This window comes from Vombatus ursinus, unplaced genomic scaffold (genome assembly GCF_900497805.2).
Source record: "Vombatus ursinus unplaced genomic scaffold, bare-nosed wombat genome assembly UNPS02015016.1, whole genome shotgun sequence".
NCBI lineage: Eukaryota > Metazoa > Chordata > Mammalia > Diprotodontia > Vombatidae > Vombatus > Vombatus ursinus.
Genome location: NW_020954794.1, coordinates 440,777 through 464,265, shown reverse-complemented (window position 1 = coordinate 464,265; position 23,489 = coordinate 440,777). Strand labels below are relative to the sequence as shown.

Genomic DNA, 23,489 nt, shown 5'->3' with positions numbered 1-23,489 from the left:
ATCACATCCCACAAGGTTTAGATCAGGGGTGGGGAACCTGTGGCCCTCTAGGTCCTCAAGTGCAGCGCTTTGACTGAATTTGGATTCCTGAGGCCCTAGAGGGCCACATGTGTCCTCAAGGCTGAAGGTTCCCCACCCCTGGTTTAGATCAATCACCTTTATGGGTAAACATTCTAAGCTACATCTGAATTTTCATGCCTTCAGGAAAAAAAAGAGCAATACTGTACTCTGAATTTTAGGCACAAGTTTGCCAGAAACCATTTTATTTAACATTATCCTGATATCTAAGCATTTCGTGCCTGAAGAGAGATATGTCCAAACTTGGCATAGTTCCCCCATGCCCTCCAACATGTATCTCTACCCAAAGACAAGGGAGGTGACATTTGTAGGAAGCTTGAATGAGAGAAAGATCATATTATGTTGAAGTGTGGTGTGGGGGGTGAATGTTCCAAAATAGCAGTCAATACTCAGCTCCTTCCTAGACCACTCCTCTCAAGTGTTCTCCTGGAGAAAACAGAGACCTTCTCCCTGCTATATCAGTGAGTAAATAAATAAAACAGTGAATAAGTTAAAATAGTTAATAATTAATACTAAATAATTAAGCACCCACTATGTGCTAAGTGCTGGGGATATGAAGAGTAAAAGATCATCCTTGTCCTGTAAGAACTCATATCTTGAAGGGGAAGACAAAACACAAATAACTATGTACAAACAAACCATGTCCTTGATAATCAACAGTGAAGGCACTAGCATTAAGAGGAATCGGGAATGGCTTCCTGTAGAAGGCCAGATTTTAGCAGGGACCTGAAGGACACTAGGAAAGCCAGGAGCCCAGATAAGGAGGGTGAGCATTAGGTCCATGGGGGAGTGCCAGCAAAAATCTCCAGTTACCAGATAAAATGAATAGCCAGGAGGCCATTGTCACTGGATCACAGAGAACGTGGTAACATGTGAGCGCAAAAAACATGTGACTGAAAAGGAGGTAGGCGGAACATGTGAGGAAGGGTTTGGAACACCAGACGGGGCTTTATTTGATCCTGCAGGTAAGTGGAAGCCACTAAAATTTAGGGCTGCTAGGGGGCGCCATAGTGCATAGAGCCCCGGTCAGGTACACTCATCTTCACCAATTCAAATCCAGCCTCAGATACTTACTAGCTGTACGGCCCTGGGCAAGTCTCGTAACTCTGCCTCAGCTTCCTCATCTGTAAAATGAGCTGGAGAAAGAAATGGCAAACCACTCCAGTATCTTTGCCAAGAAGACCCCAAATGGGTTCTGGAAGAGTCACACAGGACTGCGTAGCTGAGAAGTAGTAGTGGTATACATTTACATAGCACTTCAAGTTTTGCAAAGCACTTTACATTTCTCATTAGATCCCCAGAACAACCCTGGGAAGTAGGCGCTATTATTATGTTCCTCATTTTACTGATGAGGAAACCGAGACAGTTATTTGAATATTTTCTCCCACTAGGATGTGAGCTCTTTGAGTAGAGGGACCGTGCTCTTCCCCTACTTTATATAACCGGTGCTTAACACGGAATATGGTAAGAGCTTAATGGTAAATGTATGCTAGGGACTTCATTTCCCAGAATCCCTCAAGAGCTTTCGCCCCGCCCCCCGCCCTCGCAGTATGAGTCCTGGGCCTCCCTTTGGGCGGGGGAGGGGAGCATGCGCAGTGCGCCCGCGCGTGGGGGCGGGCCTTCCAGCTTGTGGATGTGACCGCAGCCCCCCTGCTCGGCCGGCGACGGAGGCATCCGCTCCCCGAGGACTGAAGGGCGGCGTCACGCGCCGGGGAGGGGCCAGGCCGCCGAGGGGCGGAGGCGACGGGTTGACCCCGGCCCTGATGCTGTGTGACCCCGAGTCGGCCAATACCCTCTCTGGGCCTCAGCTGCCTCCTCTGTACGATGAGAAGGGGCGCCCGATGGCCTCCGCAACCCCTTCCCGGCCCGCCTCGATGACCCCTCGATGGAGGGAGCCGGGCCCGGGGCGGGTCTGGAGCTGGAGCTGCAGCTGGTGCAGAGTCAGTGTCTCCAGAGGGACCCTCCTCCGTCTGGGGGACAAGGTGGGAAGGGGCCGGGGGGTCGGGCTGGTCCCCTGGCCCAAGGGCAGCACCGGCCTCCCGCGTAACCCGCATCTCCTCCCCAGGTCTGGCTGGTCGGGACTCCGGCCTCGCCACAGCGGGGAGAGCCGAGGGGTCGGAGGGCGTGAGCGGCGGCTGGACGCAGGGCCCTCCCCACGTGAGTGACGCATCGTCCCCTCCCCCTGCCCCCCCAGGGGCGGGGCCACCCCCCACTGGGCCCTGAGACCTGAGGGGGGCACGTGAGTGACATACCGTGCCCTCCCCCTCCTTCCCGGGGGCGGGGCCACCCCCCCACTGGGCCCCGAGATCTGAGAGGGGGCACGTGAGTGACGCATCATCCCTCCCCCCTCCCCCCAGGGGCGGTGTCACCCCTCACCACCACTAGACCTGGAGACTGGGGTGGGGGGAGGACAGGGACATGTGAATGACGGTTTGTCCCCTCCCCAGCGGGTGGTGCCACCTCCCCACCCCCCCCCCCTGGGCCCGGGGCCCGGGGGGGGGGAGGGGAGTGACGTATCGCCCCCCCCCGCTCCCCCCGGAGGCAGGGCCACCCCCCTGGGCCCCTAGACCTGAGAGGGAGCATGCATCACCTCTCCCTCCTCCCCAGGGGCGGGGTTAACCCCCCACTGGGCCCTGAGACCTGAGGGGGGGCACTTGAGTGATGCACCGTCCCCTCCCACTTCTCCTCAGGGGCAGGGCCATCTCCATCCCCCTCCCTCACCACCACTGGACCTGGAGTCTGGAGTAGGGGGAGGACAGGGATACGCGAATGACGCTTTGTCCCCTCCCCAGCGGGTGGTGCCACCTCCCACCCACCCCCACTGGGCTCTGAGACTTGCGGGGGGGGGGGGGGCCCACGTGAGTGATGCTTTGTTCCCTCCCACCTCCCCAGAGGGCATGGCCCTCTCCATCTCCCTCCCCAGCCCCCACCAGGCATTGCCTGTCTGACCTACAAAGGGGGATTTGACAGATCCTCCCCTCCAGCCTCTGAAAGGCTCACTGTTGCTCCATATTATTTTTGTTGTTGTTTATTATTATTATTATTACTGCTCCTGAACTATATTTTCCAACATTTTTTACCATCCCAGGCGGTTTAGTGCACAGAGTACTGGGTTTGGAGTCAGGAAGACCCAATTAAAATTTGGCTGCAGACACTTATTATGTAGTCTACCTTTGTGACCCTGGGCAAGTCGCTTAACCTCTATCTGCCTCAGTTTCTTCATCTGTAAAATGGGGATAATAATAGCACCTACCTCCCAGGGTTGTTGTGAGGATCAAATGATATCAATTTATAAAGTGCACAGTACCTGGTACATAGTAAATGTTATATAAATATTAGCTATTATTATCCTTTCTTATGGCCACTTTTGTACTGGTTACTGTCTTTAAGTGTATGATTTAATATGAAATTTCTCATTGAGCTCTTCATAAAATGTCTCAGTTCTGTAGAGACAGATACTGGTCTAGAAGCTGCAGCTATCTTTTTGTTACATAGATGTGTGTGTGTATGTATGCATATAAAATTAATTGGTCTTGCATTTGCTGTGTTGTATGAGATGAAGTATATATCTAAGCTTTTTTTCTAGCAACATTGATTAAGCACTGATCGTTTCCATTTCATCGAGTTTATAATATAATTTTATTTTTAGACAATTTCTTATGACTATTCCTAAACATTAACAAGGTGTTTCATTTTCATCAGGTTTATATTATAATCTTATTTTTAAATAACTCTTTATGAACATAACTATAAACCTTATTGAAATGTTTAATCAGGTTTTAATAGTAATCTTATCTTTGTGAACATAACTGTAACAAAATGTTTCATCAGGTTTCTAATATATCTTATTTTTAATTCCTTGTAAACATAACTAACTTTAACAAAAATACAACTTAACAATTATTGGTGTTTGAATACAAGAATTTTGTTATGTAAAAATGTTACAACAAATCATTTATTTTTTCCATATCACCTTTGACACCCCATTCCTTCTTATATATTTATGTAAACACTTTGGAATTTGTGTAATTGTGTTCATAGTCAACTATCTTTCTGACTTTGCATTCTTTGCTTTACATGTTTCAGATAGATCTTTTCAAGTTTCTTTCTAGTCCTAATTTTTTTTTTTTAATTTTAACTGTGTTTTTCATAGTGGGGCCATCTTGCCACTGGACCCAGATGGCTCCAGAGGAGAAAATGAGGCTGGTGACCTTGCACAGTCCTCCCTAACTTAAATCCAATCCACTGCAAGTCATGACGTCACCTTCCTGATGTCATGGTCCTCTTCAATAACAAAGGACCAGCAACACCAACAACCACCTTGATCTATTCTTTCTCCATATGTGTGTGTGTATGTATGTAAGTATGTGTATATATATGTATGTATGTATGTATGTATGTATGTACATATATAGACATACATATACATCTTACAGGAACTTAATTATTATTTGTTGTCTCCCACATTAATATGTATGCTTCTTTGTTGTCTTTGTTGTTGTTGTTCAGTCTTTTCAGTTGTGTCTGACTCTTTGTGACCCCCATTTGGGGTTTTCTTGGCAAAGATACTGCAGTGGTTTGCCATTTCCTTCTCCTGCTCAGTTGACAGAGCAGGAAAGTGATTTGCTCAGGGTCACACAGCTAGTAAGTGTCTGAGGCAGGATTTGAATTCAGGTCTTCCTGATTCCAGGCCCAGCATTCTATCCACTGTGCCCCCTAGTTGAATTTTGTTTTTGCCTTTCTTTATATCCCCAGTGATTCAGAGGAGGCCATCTCCAGTCACCTTGATCTATATCTTGCCACTGGACCCAGATAGCTCTAGAGGAGAAAGTGAGGCTGGTGACTTTGCACAGCCCTCCCTCACTTAAAACCAATTCAAGTGCAAATCATGGCATCACTTTCAGGATGTCATGGTCCTCTTTGAGAATGAAGGACAAACAACAACTCGTATTCCATAACATAATATAAGCAAATCAAAATTCTATAACATTGCTATTTATTATTCTGTCATTCTCTAAGAGTTGGACATTTCAGGTGCCTTTTTTTTTTTTTTTTTTGCTCCATTAACAGCTAGTTGAATACACAGTTTTTTCTCACCTGTAATATCTGGGTATATTCCTAATAATGGGATTAGTGGAATAAGAGTATGATTGCTTTTGTATGTCTTGCAGTTCCCTACCAGATTGATCTTTTTAAAAGATTCCACTACTTTAAAATTCATCCTGTAGTTTGTATATTTGTTCTTCCATATCCCTGCCATCATTGAGTTTTTATCATTTTAAGCTATTTTTGCCATTTTTTATTGGTGTTAAATGGTACCTGAAAGTTTCTCTTTGTGCTAGTGAGTTTGAGCATTTTTGGTGAGGTGATAATTTATAGTGTTTTCCTCTTTTGTGAATTTCATTCACATCCATTGACCACCTATCTAGTAGGAGTTGGGTTTTGCCCTTTAGTATTATTATACTTATAAATTTTAGTCCTCCAGAAGAGATACCTCTCCTTATTTTGCAGAACTAGATGTGGTATGAAACATTGTGTATATTGTCTGATTTTGCGCTGCATTAATCAATTTTGCGGGGGGAGGTTTCTTGTCCTCTTTTTCTTTTTTTTTTTTAAATTCTTTGTTATAATGGATGACTCTCTGGGACAGAAAGATAGAGAGGTATGGGGAAAATTTGCGTGATGTAAAAGCAGAAGATGTCAATAAAATTAATTTTTAAAAGTATATGTGCAAATCCAAGAGCTAGTATTACGTACAATAGAGAAAAACTGAAGGCTTTCCTAGTACAAATAGGACTAAATCAAAGATGTTTGTTCTCCCAACTAGTATTTGATAAGGATTTAGGAAAGCTAGATTTAGCCATTAGACAAGAAAGAAATGAAAAGTTTACAGATTGGCAGAGGAGATAAAATGATCCATGTTTGCAAGTGACATAATGCTTTACTTATAAAACCCCCAAAGAATCAATGAACAGAGATGACTTATAGCTTCAGTAAAATAATAGGACACAAAAGGTATCCACAAAAATCCTTAACATTTCTATACTGTAGGGGCAGCTAGGTGGCACAGTGAATAGAGCACCAGCCCTGGATTCAGGAGGACCTGACTTCAAATGTGGCCTCAGACACATTAACACTTAACTAGCTGTGTGACTCTGGGCAAGTCACTTAACCCCATTGCCTAACCAAAAAAAACCATTTCTATACTGTACAAGAGAATCGAGAGGAAATGATGATAATAGAAATTCCATTCAAATTAACTATAAAATGCACAAACTATCTGGAGGTTAACCTTCAGAGACACATGGAGAACTTATTTAAATACTAATACAAAACAGCCTTTACTGAACTAGAGGAAGACCAATGAGAAATTTTTTCAGTGCTCATGTTTGCACCATGTAAACATAAAAATGATACTGCATAAATTAATTTTTAGATTTAAGGCTATACTATTAAAGCTACTAAGGTGATTTTAAATAGAACTAGACAAAATAGCTCAAAAGCAATTGGAGAGCAAAATATCTAAAAGGAACGAAGGCATTGTAACATGACCAGAATTAAAGCTATCTGTCCCCTATAAGGGAAGACATAATAAAACAATCTGGTACCCATTATAAGATGGACAAGTAAATCAGTGGAATAGATTTTAAAAAAAGAATAAGTAGCAAATGAAAAGGTCCAGTTTTGATAAAACCAAAAACATGAATTACTGGGAAATACGACTCCCCTTTTGACAAGAACTGTTGGGAAACCTGAAGGGCAATTTGATAGAATTAGGTTTAGACAGTATCTTACACTGTATTTCACAATTAAGTTCCAAATGCATGATCAATCTAATCAGAAAAAATCATATGAAAGAACTAGAAGAAAATGGAATGCATTAACCATGGAACTGCGAAAGGAAGAATTTTTAAAAATATTTTTCCCCAATTACATGTAAAGATAATTTTTAACATTAATTTTTTAAAAATTTTGAGTTCCAAATTTTCTCCCTCCGTCACCTCCCTCTCTCTGAGAAGGTAAGCAGTTTGATACAGGTTAAAAATTTGATACAAGTAAAAAAAACCCACAATAAAATACAGAATGTGAAAAATAGTATGCTCCAATCTGTATTCAGACTTGATCAGTTCTTTCTCTAGAGGTGGATAACATTTTTCGTCATGAGAAAGGACAAAATATCAATTACATAAAATTTTTGTAGAAATAAAATGAATGCAGATAAAGTAAAAAGAGAAGCTAGTAGGAAAACTATTTCTAATTAGTATCACTGATAATAGTCTGATATCCAAAGCCATTTAAGTAACTAGGAAGTGCAGTGAATAGAGTGCTGGACCTGGCATTAAGAAGACCTAAGTTTGACTCTTGCTTCTGACATTTACTAGCTCTGTGATGCTGGGCAAGTCAGCTAACCTTTCCAAGCTTCAGTTTCCTCATATATAAAAAGGAATAAGAATAGTACCTATGTCAGATTTGTTGTGAGGACTGAATAATAATGTTATTATTAAATACCATTTATATAATGCTTTAAGATTTGCAGAGTGTTTTATATATGTTGTTTCATTTGCCCAAATGAGGTAATATATTAAATATTATATAAATGAAATATTATATAAATGCTAGCTTCTGGCAATTTTCAGTGAATAACAAAAATACATAAAATCAAGAGCCATTTCTCAGTTGATAAGTGTTCAAGAATACAGTCAAAGAATTTTCAAAGGAAGAATTGCAAAGTACCAATTACCATTGAAATTATATTGTAAATCACTAAAAAAAGGAAATATGTAAATTAAAACAATTGAGGTTTCTCTTCAAACTGGCAAAATAGTTATTGATTGAGGGGCTTCTGGAAGATAGTCACAACAATATTGTCTTGGGGAAGCTGTGAATTGGTATCACTATTTCAGAAAAAAAAATGTTGAAATTGTTTGGAAAAAAAGTGACTAAACTGTTTATTCCCTTTATTACAGCAATCTTTCTGCTGAACATATACCAGTGGAGGTCAAAGACAGAAGAAAGGCTTCATATATTCAAAAAAAAAAACATTAATAACAGCACTTTTAGTGATAGCAAAGAACTGGAAACAAAGTTGGTACCCATCAGTTGGGGACTGGCTGAACTCTGGTTTATTAACACAATAGAATGTTACTGTGCCATAAGAAATGACAAACATATTCAGAGAATCATAGAAAGATCTATATGAACTCCTGCAGAAGGAAAAGTACCAAGAGAACAACATACAGATTGATCACAACAATAAAACCAAAAGAACAGATTGAACCCAACAACGTAAATAGAACACTAAGAGACAACTAAATTCTAAGCAGTTGTTAAAACAAATCTTGGTCTCAGAAAAGACAATGAAGCATCAGAGAGGGAGCTGACTGTGGATTCAGAAGTTTGTAGACATTGTTAGATATTGTAACTGTGTCGTCATATGTTTCTTAACTTACTATGTTTATTTCAAGAAGAAAGTTTAATTCTCAGGTTGAAGGAAGCAGAGGAATATCCAGAAATGACTGTTACATAAAAACAAAAAGGATAAATAAAATTTTAAAAAATTCTTAGATATTCTACTTTTACCTGTATATTTGCAATATTTTCCTCAATTGATTTTTATTTCTATTTTATTTTTCTGTGTAGAGGTTTTTCATTTTTAAGCAAACTAGTACATCTACCTATAATTACTTCTATTTGTTTAATAACTAAATGTGTATCTCCCCTGTACATTTTAGAAAATTTATTATTCTGTCATTCTCTGTGTACTATTATAGCTTTTTCTGTCTATACTTCATCCTGAATTTAATATGGTATATATTGTGAGATTTGGATCTAAATTTTAAATAAAAAATACTTTATCCCTTTTTTTATTTTCCGTAAGTGTTTTACTAACTCATCTTTTGTATATATTTAGTTTCATGTCATGTTTCTCTTTGTTTTTTGTTTTGCCCAGTACCAGTTATTTTTGATTAGAATTTCTTTGTAATAATTTTTAAAGTCTAGAAGTGCATGCACCCTTTAATATGCTTAATTTTTTTTTTTGGTAAGTTAAATTTCTTGTTTAAGTATGTGGAGGGATTGTTTCATTCTTTGTATCCCAAGCACGATGCCTGGTGCTTAGTAAAAGCTTGTAGGTTGAATTTGAGTGTATAGGAATACAAATGATTTTTGTGGGTTTATCTAGTTTCTTCCTACCTTGCTAACACTTTTTTTTCAATTTTCGGTTGAGAAAGTTTGATTCTCTGGGTATACTGTCATTATATATACATATATCATATATGTCATCTATGAAATTATCCAATAATTTTAGAAAGATATTGTATGCAATTATAATTCTGACATGTATGAAGATGTTGATGCTAAAAAATGGGCAGTGAGTAAAGGAAAAGACATCAACATGAACCCTAACCAATTTCTGTAAATAGCATCAGTCAGTCATTGCTGCAAAGGAAAGGTAAAAACAGCTCAGAACCACCTTAGCTAGCAGTCATTTAAGTTTACTTGTCAAGCAGATTGGCAAAGCTGCCAGAACCAGTAAAATTTTTAGACTAGAAGTTCTCAGGTTTCTTTTTTTCAGGACTCCTTTACACACTTAAAAATTATTGAAGGCTCGGGGCAGCTAGGTGGCACAGTGGATAGAGAACTGGCCCTGACGTCAGCAGTACCTGAGTTCAAATCCGGCCTCAGACCAAACACTTGACACTTACTAGCAGTGCGACCCTGAGCAAGTCACTTAACCCCAATTGCCTAAAAATAAAAAAAAATTAAACAAACAAACAAACAAAAAAATTATTGAAGGCTCAAAAGAGCTTTTTGCTTATGTCGGTTATAGCCAGAGGTGTGCTGGAGCCTGCTGAGGCTTGTATTGACTCAGCCGATTGTTAAATTTTCAGTGTAAGCGTTTAAACCATGGAAATAAGCAAAGGGTTACGAATCAGACCTTAATTTATTATTTTTTAAATTGTCTATGCTTAAGAAAGTGATGGAGAAAATCTTAATGTAGATTACACTTAGAAGTATGTCTTGGTACATCCCCCCATGTCTCCCCCGCCCCAAGCTGGTTGTTAACATAACCAACACACCACTGATTACATCTCTACCATTTTAGAAATTGAAAAGGATACACTGAAACATTTATTTAAAATAATATTAAAACACATAGAGCCTATATCAAATTGCACACCATCTTGGGGAGTGAGGAAGGGAGGTAGGGGGAGAAAATTTTAAACTCAAAAGCTTATGGAAAAGAATGTAGAAAACTAAAAATAATTTTTAAAAATATTAAACCCATTACATGTTAACATTAATATATCTTGATGAAAAATAACTAGTTTTCAAAACAAAATTTAGTGAGAAGAGTGGCACTGTTATACATGTTTTTGCAAATCTCTAATGTCTGACAATAGAAGAAGCTAAATTCTCATTATCTGCTTCTGTATTCAGTCCATTGTGATGTGTTGTTTTGGTTGTAGTATATGAAAAAAATCTAGCTTCACACAGATAGGTAGGAAAGGAAAGGAATATGTTAATAGGCATATCATATCTTGGTATTACTATGAAAATAGTAATTTCCAGGATACCCTGAAAGGGTTGTGGGGCCCTCCAGGGATCCTCCAACCACACAGAGCTTCTGTTTTAGATTGTAAAACCAAAATTCCATATTTCATAGGTCAGAATGACAGAAGGGATATGAGTCTGCAGAAAGTTGTAAAACCCAACAAAGCCTGGTCATCCCCAAAGTATTGAACGAACTGAAAGGAGGCCAGTGAACACGAAAACTATCAGTTTTCCTACAGAAAAACTTCAGTCATAGTGACAGTGGAACCACCGCTCATGAACAACAGCAAATCAGTTCCTGCTATGCTGTAGGAAGAAATGAAAATGGCATTAACAATGAAAGCAAGGAGATGGTCAAACCAGTTGTGTATTTAAGGTTACTTCTATGGAGGTTGGAGTGATCCAGGCAAAAAAAAAAAATTGTGAGTAGCTTTTACTTAATTTATACTAATGTAAGAGTGAGCTCTGAAAAGAAAAGGTCAATGTAACAGACTTGGACCTAGAAAACAAGAAACATACGATCATTCATATGCTAAGATGATTTAAAATAGACACAATGAAAAAAAAAAGTTTATTAGTCCTCTGATTATCAATGTCAAGCTGCCAGTAAACAGAGCCCCATGTTTGCCAAAGTTATTCACCATGTTCCTGAGAGATGAGCTGTACAGGGTCCAAATGGAAGGAGAATTCTGTATAAATGGTAAGGTCCTCCATTTGTGTGCAGCTGATAACTGGGTTGAATGCATCAGGGCCCATAATACCATCTATTCTTTTCAATGAACTACATAGCCATTCAGAAGAGATGGCCCAATGAACCACATATGGAAAGCCAAATGGAGGAAGACTACCTATTACTGGGTTTTTAAAGAAAAAAAGAGGAAAAGTGAGCACAACTGATTAGTACATTGAATAAGGCTGTAAATATAAGCAATATGTAATACCTGTGGACCTCCCATCTCCATGAAGGGCGTGGACTGAGAACATCCTTTCATTTCTCTTTGCTCAAGTCTTGCTTGATCTTTGTAAGTTTTCAACATTCAGTTTTAATTTGTGTATGTGGTTATTCTTTCCATTTATATTCCTGGAGTCAAGTATATTGTGTCTTTGGCTCTGCTTATTTCACTCTTCATCAGTTCATATAAACCTTTCCATTATTCTTCTCATTATTCATCACATACATCACTCTTCATAGCAAACTAATATTCCATTATATTCATGTGCCACAATTTGTTTAGTCATTCCCCAACTGATAAGCGTCTACTTTGTTTCCAATTCTTTGCTATGACAGAAAGTGCTGTTATAAATATTTTGGATGAGCCCAGTAATGGAGTCTGTGGTTCAGAGGGTAAGGACATCTTTCTTACTCACTTTATTTGTGCAATTCCAAATTGCTTTCCAAAATGGTTGTACCATTTCACAGCTCCACCGGCAATTTATTTACTGTTCCCATCCTTCAACCCCTTCAGCACCGAGCATTGCTATTCTTTCTCCCCTTTGCCAATTTTCAGGATATGAGGTGAAACCTCAGGGTTGTTTTGATTTGCATTTTTCTTGTTATTAATGTTTTGGAGCATTTTTAAAAATGTGGTTGTGAATACTTTGTAATTCTTTTGAAAGCTGCTTGTTTATATCCTTTGACCACATATCTATTAAGGAATGTCTGTCATTGGGTTTTCAGTCCATCTGTACATATACCTAGGACAGGCACTTTATTTTATTTATTTATTTATTTATTTATTGCAAGGCGATCAGGGTTAAGTGACTTGCCCATGATCTCACAGCTAGTTGAGTATCATGTGTCTGAGGCCAGATTTCAACTCAGGTCCTCCTGACTCCAGGGCCAGTGCTCTATCCACTGTGCCACCCAGCTGCCCCAAACAGGTACTTTAAATGGACAATGAGCTGGACCTAGAACTGAATAGGAATAAAAGAGTGTAACTGATTATATATTGAAAATTGCATACCGCTTTTAATGAGTCCATCTTCCAACTTGGTACTTTTGCACAATCCTGTCTCCCATGCCTGGAATGTACAGTCTCACCACCTACACTTCTTGAAATCCTTAATTTCCTTTGGAGCCCTGATTAAGTGCTGCTTCCTACAGAAGTCACAGCTAGGTCACGTGGTAGATAGAGTGCTGGACCTGGAGTCGGAGACCTAAGCTCAAATCAAGCCTCGGATACTCAATGACAGTATGACCCCAAGCAAGTCACTTAACTCTGTGTGCTTATCCACAAAGTGAGGATAATAAATAGCACCTACCTCCCAGGGTTGTTATAAAGATCAAATGAGAAAACATTTGTAGAGCACTTTGCAAATCTTTTTTTAAATTAATTAATTATTTTTAGTTTTCAACATTCACTTCCATAAGCTTTCGAGTTTTAAATTTTCTCCCTCTCCCTTCCCAAGATGGTGTGCAATCTGATATAGGCTCTACATATACATTCCTATTAAACATATTTTCAAATTAGTCATGTTGTAAAGAAGAATTAGAACCAATAGGAGGAACCACAAGAAAGAAGGAACAAAACAAAACAAGAAAAAAAAGAGCAAATAGTATGCCTCGATCTGCATTCAGACTCCATAGTTCTTTCTTTGGATGTGGATAGCATTTTCCATCATGAGACTTTTGGAGATGTCTTAGATCCTTTGCTGAGGAGAGCTAGTCATCGCACAACATCACACTGTTACCGGGTACAATGTTCTCCTGGTTCTGCTCACTTCACTCAGCATCAGTCCATACGAGTCTTTCCAGGTTTTTCTGAAGTCTGTCTGCTCATCATTTCTTATAGCACAATAGTATTCCATGACATTCATATACCACAACTTGTTCAGCCATTCCCCAATTGATGGACATCCCCTCAATTTCCAGTTCTTGGCCACCATGAAAAGAACTGCTATAAATATTTTTGTACATGTGGGTCCTTTTCCCATTTTTATCTCTTTGGGATATAGCCCTAGAAGTGTTATTGCTGGGTCAAAGGGTATGCACATGTTTATAGCCCTTTGGGCATAGTTCCAAATTGCTCTCCAGAATGGTTGGATCAGTTCACAACTCCACCAACAATGCATTAGTGTTCGAGTTTTCCCACATCTTCTCCAACATTTATCATTTTCCTGTTTGTCATGTTGGCCAATCTGATAGGATGTGGTGGTCCCTCAGAATTGTTTTGATTTGCATTTCTCTAATCAATAATGATTTAGAGCATTTTTTTCATGACTATAGATAGCTTTAATTTCTTCATCTGAAAACTGTGCACTTTGCAAATCTTAAAGCTCTCTAGAAATGCTAGTAATAATGACGACATCCTTGATCCCTCCAGCTGCTAATGACTCCCTCCAAAGTTATCTTGTGTAACGTAGGTGTACATATTGTCTCCACTGGTGGAATGTAAATTATAAAAGGTAACATATAAGCCTAGAAGTGTAGGTTGATCAAGTTGTGATGGATTGTAAATGTCAAAAAGAGGAACTTAAGTTTGATTCCAGAATTAATAAGATGCCATGGGAGTTTGAGTAGGAGAGTGACATAGTCAGAGCTGTGCTTTACGAAAATTATTTTAGTGGTTATGTAGAGCAGATGTGTCAAACTCATAGCCCACTGTTGCAAGCAGACATTAATTTGCAGTTTTCTAAGTCAATATTCACCCAGAGGGATCTATTTCTATGTGAGTTTGACACCACTGTTGATGAGGATGGAGTGGAGCACGAAGAGACTTGAGGCAGAGGATGTATAAGACTGACCTTGAGTAATGTGGTAGAATTATTTACAATATAGAAAGTCTGTTTTAAAGGGGGTTAAACATAAGTAGAGCCTCAAGAACCCTTAACATGGAGTACTCTAAACCCTGGAGAATCATTCTGTCTTTGTTGAGCCAACTTCACATCTCATTTCCTGACCATCTTGTGAGCAACCCTACTGCCTAAACCAGAAACCATGCCCTGGGGATTCAGCCCTTTCACCTCATTGCTTATGCTAAACCCCAGGACCCAGATGTCTTGGTCAGTGGTTGCTTCAATGTCCCACTACAATTTAGCTCAACTGCTGCCTACTTTCACTCTGGCCATCTTCTCACTAGTAGCCTTGTCTACCCACATGGGCCCACCACTCTGTCCTCTCTTGCTTTCCAATTCTTGAACCATATTCAAATCCACTGTCATTGTTCTTGGAAAGGATATATCAATATACCCCCCTATTGTTCCAATCACTCTTCCTGTAACTCTCCAAACAAAATAATCCTCCATGACAACCATTCCCCTGCACATGCTGTCTTCCTCTTCTAGAATGTAAGCTTCTTAAGGGGAAAGACTGTCTTTGCTTTGTTTTTCCTCCAGCACCTCACATAGTTACTGGCACATAGTAAGCCTTAATAAATGCTTCATTCATTTTTGTGCCATGTAAGGGACACTCCATGTGAAAAAGTAATGTTTTGTGATATTGCAGAAATTACTAACATTCCAAGATGTGGCTGTCAATTTCACCCGGGAGGAATGGGGTTTGTTGGAACCAGCTCAGAAGGACTTGTTCAGGGATGTGATGCTGGAGAACTATGAGAATTTTGTCTCCCTGGGTAAGGACGGCTTCTTTCTCATGAATCATCTGGCCATTGGGATTCTTGGCATTCTTTCTTCCTATAGGTTATGGAGTGTCTGAAGAAGTGCTTCAGTAAGGTTGAACTTTTTGTATGAGGCTATTCTTAGGATTATATATAATATGGAAACATTCCTAAATCTTTTGGTGTAAAGAAGCACAGTGTTTCTGCTCTCAGAATCTAGATGAAAGGTCTTTGCTTTGTATAACTGGTATTCAGAAGCATTATTATGATTCTCCTGAGGAGAATAGTTTTCCTATTGTATGTTTCTTCACTAAAGTCCCAGTGTAGCTACTGGCAGACATGAAAATATCCATCTTCTTAGAGGAATGTGTTTAAATGGAGTAATTTTTTCTCAGCCTAGTTCAGATCCTGTTTTCAGTTCTGCTACTTGATGGTAGCACAAACTCAATACAGAGCATCCTTCAGAAGTCCTTTCTAGTATTCCTTAAAGAAAAAGTGAGCACCTTGAGGGCAAGGACTATCTTTTGCCTCTTTTTGTATCCCCAGTATTTAGTACAGTGCCTGGCACATAGTAGGCACCTAATAAATGTTTACTGACTGAATAGCCAAGATTGAATTCTGAGGTGTCTTTCCATTCTCAGCAATTTCCTATTGTTTCCCCATGTGCAGGGTTTCCAGTTTTCAAGCCAGATGTCATCTCCCAGTTGGAAAAAAGAGAAGTACCAGGGTTGCCGGCTAAAGAAGTTCCAAGAAGCCTTTACCTCGGTGAGTAACAGAAGCCAGGCAGACAGGTAGGACTGCAAGCAGCAACTTAGCTGGTCAGTAAGGGTGCATTACCCTGAAATGGAATTAGAATGGCACTTCTTCTTAAAGGCCACAAGCCATGGGAAGACGTTTCTGATTGCTATCCCTCAGAGCCTACTTCTTCACCTTTCCTCTGAAAGGTCTTAAACCTCCTGACCTTACATTTCCCTCTAGCCTTAGAGGAAGAGGTGTATGTTTTTTTCTGATGTTAATTCTTCTGCCTTTCCTATGATTATTATTTTCTTATTCTTCTTGCATCTTCAGTCCCCCTTTGTTTTAAGGTTCTTCATAGATGTCTGATCTTTACTTAAAAGAGCAAAACCTTTGCTTGTCCCTTTTGTGCATCTTATCTACCTTCCACTTCATTTTCATTCACTTCTAAACCCCACAAACACATGATCTATACCTTTTCTTTTCATTTCTTGTGACCCCTTTACTCCTTGAAATTCAGCAATCTGCCTTCTAGTCCTACTGTTCTGTGGTTGACACAGCCTCCCATGATATGCACGCGTGCGCGCGCACACACACACACACACTTACAGTAGTACATAGATCTATAGTACTTGATTTCCAAAGTGCTTTTCTAACCTATGAGGTGATTCGTAAAAATATTATCATTATTCCTGTCTTAGAGACAAGGAATCTGAATGAGGTAACTGAAATCCCTTATCCTTATTATATCATTCCTCTGTACAAGATCTGTGATATCTTTCCTGAAACTATCATCTATTTCTTTTTTCTGTCCAGGTGGTCTATAGTATCCTCCCAGAAGAGTAACACTTTTGTTTCTCCTGTTGATCTTTACCCAAAAACTTTAATACCTTTGAATCCAAATCATGGTTTCTTGGAGTATAAAGAGCTCTTTCTTCATAAGTCACAACTCCTCATGATGTTGAAATGACCTTATCTCTGTTATTAATCTCCAAATGCTTAGGACTCTTTCATCCCTTTCTCTTTTATGCTGATATTTTCCCTTCAAAGTCTCTTGACATTGGACAGAATTTGACTCTCCCTTTTTTGCTCTTTTTCTTTTTTGTTTTTGCCTTAAAGACCTTCCTCCTCTTTTTAAAGGAATATTTCATTCCCTCTGTTAACATGTCAAATGGAGAAGTCTTTCTTGAGTCTTTTTTATTTCTTTTCTAGTAGGAAAGTATTCCTTCACTTTGAGCATAAATGGCAGTTAACTGACTATGGCAGAAAGATAAACATATTTCTGCAGATCACTGCAAAATTTGTATTGCTTTCCTTCTTTACCGGATAAGAGCCTAAGTTTGATCTTCCCTGTCAATCTTCTTGAGATTCTCCTGGCTAACTTCTGTATCAAAATACTGTGGTGGTTTCCTGTGGGCTATTTCTCTACTCATTGCATTTGTCTATGCCAGTCTTCTTGCCTTGGTGAATGAAACTTTATTTATATCATATGTTTATATTTTGACTTGCCACATGAAATGAAGCTAAATAATCTTTTACCTTTGAAAACCAATTAACAGCTTCCTTCCATTGACCGCTGCCTAGCGCTCTTATTTGTTAGTATCTCCTTTAAACTGTATATAGAACTGGAGAGAAAGTCTACTAAATGTGGTCTGACTAGGACAGAGTGTAATAAGATTATTATTTCTCTGATGTAGACATTATACATTTTTTAACACACCTTAAAATTTAATTAACTTTTTTATTGGCTACAGGATACCACTAATTAATATTGAAATTGTGATCTGCTTCAATCCCCTAGATTTTTTTATGTGATCTGCTGCTAAACCAGACCTTCTAAACTTTGATAATTGATATTTTAATCCAAGCACAGAACTTCACATGTATCCTTGTTAAATTTAATATTGTTTGTCTTGGTCCATTATTCTAACCTGTAGTGATATGTTAAAAACCGTTTCTTTAGTCTTGTATTCTCTTAGGTATCTTTTATAAATTTGCATCATCAAAACAGATGAGTATCTGCTATGATTTCATCTAGAGTATTACTAAAATTGTTGAATGGAAAGTAGAATCTTTCTCCATACATATATATATATATGTGCATGTGTATACCCATACACACATACATATACATATGTGTATATATACACGTACACAACTAAAAAACATAATCGAGATGGGCAAAACTCTTTACTGAATTATCTTTTTCAGTAAGGTTTTTAAATTTGATATAGACACAGTGGGCTATGTTATAATCCAATTCACATTTCTTTATTGTATCCAGAAAGATATCTTGAAAAATTCTGTCAAATTCACTGCTGAAAGTTAGGTATCTGCTATTTACATCCCTTACCCATCTATTTATAAGTCTTATTAATAAGGGAAATGAACTTTGTTTTATATGATTTGCTCCTATTAAATCAATGCTTAGGTGTTTACACATTCTCTTTTAAATGTTCACAAACCATCTATTTGTAATAGGTAAACAAGTTTTGTTACATAAATTGACTTCAGGTTTAGCAGTCTATATTTTCCAGAATTACTTGTTTACCCATAATGATACTCCATCCATTTTCATTAGGTTGCCATTTACTTTAAACTTTAGTTCTTGCTTATAAAAATTTGTTCTATCTATTCTAGAGTAATCATTCTTAATGAAGAAGATAAGACTCTAGAACTTAACATGAAGCAGTTTCCTTTCCTCACAGAAAACATTGAATATTGACACCTTTTTTTTTTCTCCCCAGATTTTCTTCATGAATGTAACACAGTTGAACAAAAGTACAGTCAGGAGTCAATCCCTGATACCCAACAGAGAGTTGCTGAAGTGAATGTAAAACAATACTTGGAAGTAATTGACCATGGTCGAATCTCAGTCAGTGAAAAACTTTATGAATGTAATAAATGCAACAAGCTCTTCATTTACTGTTCAAACCATATTTCTCAACATGGAACAGATACTCTAGGAAAACATCCTAAACATGAGATATCTGGAAAAACCTTTAGCAGTAAACAAAATTATCATTCAGATGATTCTGGAGAGAATCTATTTAAATGTAATGATTTTGGACAAACCTTCAACAAAATTCAAAGCCTATCTCAACATCAAAAGATTCAGAGTAGAGAGTTGTTTGAATGTAAAGAATATAAGAAAGCTTTCAGCAGAAAAGGGAACCTCTATAAATATCAGATGATTCAAAGTGGGGAGAAGCCCTATATATGTAATGAATGTGGCAAAGCCTTTAACCAAAAGGGGACTCTTTGTAAACATAAGAAGATTCACAGTAGTGGGAAGCCTTATGTATGTAACGAATGTGGCAAAACCTTCAAGTACAGGCGACATCTCGAAATAGATAAGATCATTCATTCTGGAAAAAAGCCCTGTGAATGTAATGTATGTGGGAAAGTCTTTAGTAAAAAGCCTTACTTAGAAAAACATCAAAAAATTCATTCTGGAGAGAAACCTTGCAAATGTTCTGACTGTGGGAAAGCTTTCAGCAGTAATAACTACCTAATTGAACATCAAAGAATTCACACTGGAGAGAAACCCTTTGAATGTAAGGAATGTGGGAAAGCCTTCAGCCGAAAGGGGCGACTTTATGAACATAATAGAATTCACACTGGAGAGAATTCCTATGAATGTAATGAATGTGGAAAAACCTTCATCAGTAATCGAAATCTATCACGACATCAAATTATACATACCGGAGAGAAGACCTATAAATGTAATGAATGTGGGAAAGCTTTCATCAGTAAGAGCTACCTAATTCAACATCAAAGAATTCATGCTGATGAGAAGCCTAAAAAATGTAATGAATGTGGGAAAGCCTTTATTAGTAATCAAGACCTATCACGACATCTAATAATCCATACTAGAGAGAAGCCCTATAAATGTAATGAATGTGGGAAAGCTTTCAGGAGTAATAGCTATCTTATTCAACATCAAAAGATCCATAATTTACAGGAGCCCAATAAATGTTATGAATGTGGGAAATCCTTCAGCAGTAATAGCTATCTACTTCAACATAAAAAAATCCATACTGGAGAGAAGCCCTATAAATGCAATGAATGTGGGAAAGCCTTCATTAGTAATAGCTACATAATTGAACATCAAAGAATCCATACTGGAGAGAAGCCCTATAAATGTAGTGAATGTGGGAAAGCTTTCATCACTAATCGAAAGCTATTACAACATCAAAGAATCCATACTAAAGAGAAGCCCTTTATATGTCAAGAATGTGGAAAAGGCCTCAGCACTAAATTGTGCCTAATTCAGCATCAAAGAATCCATACTGGAGAGAAGCCCTATAAATGTAATGAATGTAGGAAAACCTTTATCAGTAATCGAAATCTATTACGACATCAAAGAATCCATACTGGAGAGAAACTCTTTGAATTTGAGGCACCCTTCTACACCAATTCTTTCCTTGATGCACAAAATGAAACTAATGAATGTAGTTCAAAGTTCATGAGAGATTTCATATTGGAAATAAACTGTTCAGATGTAGTAATGGAGGGAGAGGTCCAGAAAATTTCACAGAATCATGGGATTTCAGAGTTAGAAGACTCAGAGATCTTCTAGTCCCATCTTTATCTGACCAAAAAAAAAAGTCCTTTCTGCAAAATAGAACAAGTTATCAAACAACTTTTGTTGTAAGACTTCTAATGAGCACACTTCCTCTTGAACATTTGGCTTCTCTTTTGGATAATTTTAATTATTAAGAAGTTTTTTATTACTTCAAGCCTAAATTAGTCTTTTTGCAATTTATATACATTCTCTTAGTTATAATCTGTCCAAATAGAAATGCCTAATCCCTTTTTATTTTCATAGCTCTTCAAATATTTGGTCACCTCACACACCCAATACATCTTTTTTTTTTCTTCAGGTGAAATGTCCTCAGTTCTATTAACTCATCCTCATGTGTGACATGAATAGAAGCCCCTTAGCTTTCTCTTAACCCTCCTTTCCAAATTCTTCAGTTTAGCAATGTTCTTTCTCCAACTGACAGTATTCTAATTGTGTTCTGAGTCACAGTAGACCTATACTATCATCTCCATCACACGGGGTAGTATGTCTCTTCTAATATAGCTTAAGATTGAAGTAACCTTTTTACTGTCCTTTTACACTATTTGACTCCTTTTAAGCCTATCATCCACCAAAATCTCCAGATATTTTGCAGAGGTACGTGGTGTGCTAAACAGCATTGGAATCAGCATAGATCCCTAGGACTTTTTTTTCCTTCTAAGTTCCTACTGAGCCATTGACATGAACTGAAATTATGATTTATTCAACACTGCATACTCAAAGTATTCGATTTTCACCAGCTACAAGTGGTTGTTTGGAGAGGGAAATGTGACTGAAGTTCTCATGTCTCTCTTTTTGATAATATAAAGTTGCTATTTAGTGGTATTATTCCAGGTGCTGGGGAGATTATGTAAAACATGGTCCCTGACAATGTATCTTGAAGGGTATGACACACTTTGAAATAACTATAATATAAACTAGCATAGCTTATATGTAGTCTAATATGGAAATTCATGTAACTGCTTCCTGAACCTCCAACCTTCCAGGTAGAAGAGAAGTTCCTAATGTTTTCTGTGTCATGAATCCCATTGGCATTCTGGTGAAGATTATGGACTCCTCAAAATGATCTTAAATTCATAAAATAAAGTATATAGGATTTCTTAGGAAACCAATTACATTGAAATAGTTATTTAAAAAAATTTTAATTCATAGACCCCAGATTAAGAACCCTTTGTGTAGAAGATGGTGGGTTGTTTTGTTTTGTTGTCTTTTTTTTTTTTTTAATTCCCTAGAGAGAATAATTCTATAATCTAGCCTTCTAGCAGTGAAGGGAGATTTTGGGGCAGCACCAAATTTGAGCGTTGCCTCACGGGTAGCTCCAATTTTAAGTGTTCTTGAGTTTTGGTTACAAGCACTGTATCTTCTACAGAAATATTTATTGATGCTTCTTGCCCTTGGGAAAGGGAATAAAAATAATAAAAGTGCTTCCTTTGTTGCACTCTAATTAAGGTATATAACCACTGAAGATTTCAACTGAACCAACAACTAGAGGAGCCAATTAGTTTCCAGAAATAACCAGTGGAGTGTATTAGTGGCCCTGAAACCTTCAAGGCATGATTTGCTTTTCCTCATATATGCCTCGGCCCTACCTCTATGCATGTGCCCTGGCTACATACATTCCATATCGGTCTGTCTATTTCTGACCTCTTAAATATGTCCACCCCACCCCCATTACTGGATATGTCTGTGGGAGGATACACCTTAGGTTTGGGGGTAAGATTATTTGTTGCTACCTTTCTTATGGCTTTTTAGTGAATGAATTTGCTTTCAGCTATTTATTTCCTTTTAGCTTACTAGCTAAAGGTAAACATAATAGTGAAGTGCTCCTGTGCTATAAGAGTGCAGACCCACAGAGTACTGTGACCATCCCATCTGGCCAGTATAAATTGCATCCTGTGTGCTTTCCTTCCAGCTGTGTCTGTGATTCTATGATAAAGGTATCTCAAATTCTGCCTTCTGTGGAAGGCTAGGGAAAAAGGATTTGGGGTCAAATAAGAAAGTAGAAATCAAGCAAGTGGTTTGGAGGATTATGAAGGAAGTTAGGGGTCAAATTTTAGGACAAGTTTGGAGAAACTGAAAATTTGAAGAAAAATCACCAGGTGCAGATTCTAACCCAGGTTCTACTTCTAAATTTAAAAAGAACAGGGTCAAGGACAAGGAGGCTAGGAAAGGATTAAAGAAGTTAACAAGTAGAATCAAAACAGGAAAACTTGAGGGGAAAAGTATTTGGCAAGATAGGTAAGGCAAGGTAAATTTTAAAAAGGAAAACTGAACAAGTGGAAGGTACAAATTTAGAGTATGTTGGTGGGGGGGACAAATTGTTGAAACAGGTATGAGGTTGGTAGAAGGCTGAAGGGGAGGTTGGTGTGGCCCCAGAATTCATAAGACTAAGGAAAGGAAGATGAATGAGGTTGTCAAGGTAAGAGGTGATAACTGCCTGCTTTTAACCAGGTGCTTAGGATTGAAATTTAAACATGAAATTTTGAAAAACCCAAAACAATGGCTGGTAATCTTAACCAGTATAGAGAGTAGAGGGAACAAATGAACTGGGAAGGAAGAGAGGCAACTCTTTTCAGGATATGAGAGTTGGAGAGAAAGAGAAATAGACAGCTATAAAATTAGAGCTTAAAAAACTATTTAAGACTTACTAAATTGTAGGGAGCTTGATCATAATCTGAAGAGGCAGAAGCTGGTCCTCCTAGGAATGATATATGAGTTTTGTTTTTTTTTTTTTTAGGCAATTGGGGTTCAGTGGCTATCCCAAGGTCACACTGCTAGTAAGTGTCTGAGGGCAGATTTGAACTCAGGTCCTTCTGACTCCAGGGCTGGTGCTCTATCCACTGCACCATCTAGCTACCCCTCTAGGAATGATATATGGAGCCACAGAAGATAGCCGGCAAGAGATCATTCGGTAAAAATCAGAAGAGAAGAGTAGTAATTGATTTTGTGTTCAGGGGATACTAAGACAGCTATTTGTTCAC

At 38.4% G+C, this 23,489-nt stretch overlaps 1 protein-coding gene across 3 annotated transcripts; it reads left to right on the top strand.

The window, feature by feature from the left end:
- The first annotated feature begins 1,804 nt into the window (after positions 1-1,804).
- LOC114030832 (zinc finger protein 345-like) lies at positions 1,805-21,653 on the top strand. Of its 3 annotated transcripts, XM_027845735.1 has the most exons (5): positions 1,805-2,060; positions 2,144-2,235; positions 15,077-15,203; positions 15,858-15,953; positions 18,671-21,653. In XM_027845735.1, exons 1-5 carry the CDS (start codon positions 1,964-1,966, stop codon positions 20,503-20,505), a joined length of 2,247 nt encoding a protein of 748 aa, XP_027701536.1. In that variant the 5' UTR covers positions 1,805-1,963; the 3' UTR covers positions 20,506-21,653. The 3 variants fall into 3 exon arrangements, with proteins under 3 accessions (XP_027701536.1, XP_027701538.1, XP_027701537.1); XM_027845737.1 differs by lacking the exons at positions 1,805-2,060; positions 2,144-2,235 and adding an exon at positions 2,311-2,400; XM_027845736.1 differs by lacking the exons at positions 1,805-2,060; positions 2,144-2,235 and adding an exon at positions 10,707-11,054.
- The last annotated feature ends 1,836 nt before the right edge of the window (positions 21,654-23,489 follow it).

Bases quoted from the DNA above. Each gene is read 5' to 3' on its own strand.
- LOC114030832 (XM_027845735.1), top strand. From the start codon at position 1,964: ATGGAGGGAGCCGGGCCCGGGGCGGGTCTGGAGCTGGAGCTGCAGCTG. The intron at 2,061-2,143 runs GTGGGAAGGGGC...TCTCCTCCCCAG, and splicing joins TCCTCCGTCTGGGGGACAAG to GTCTGGCTGGTCGGGACTCC. The intron at 2,236-15,076 runs GTGAGTGACGCA...GTGATATTGCAG, and splicing joins GGACGCAGGGCCCTCCCCAC to AAATTACTAACATTCCAAGA.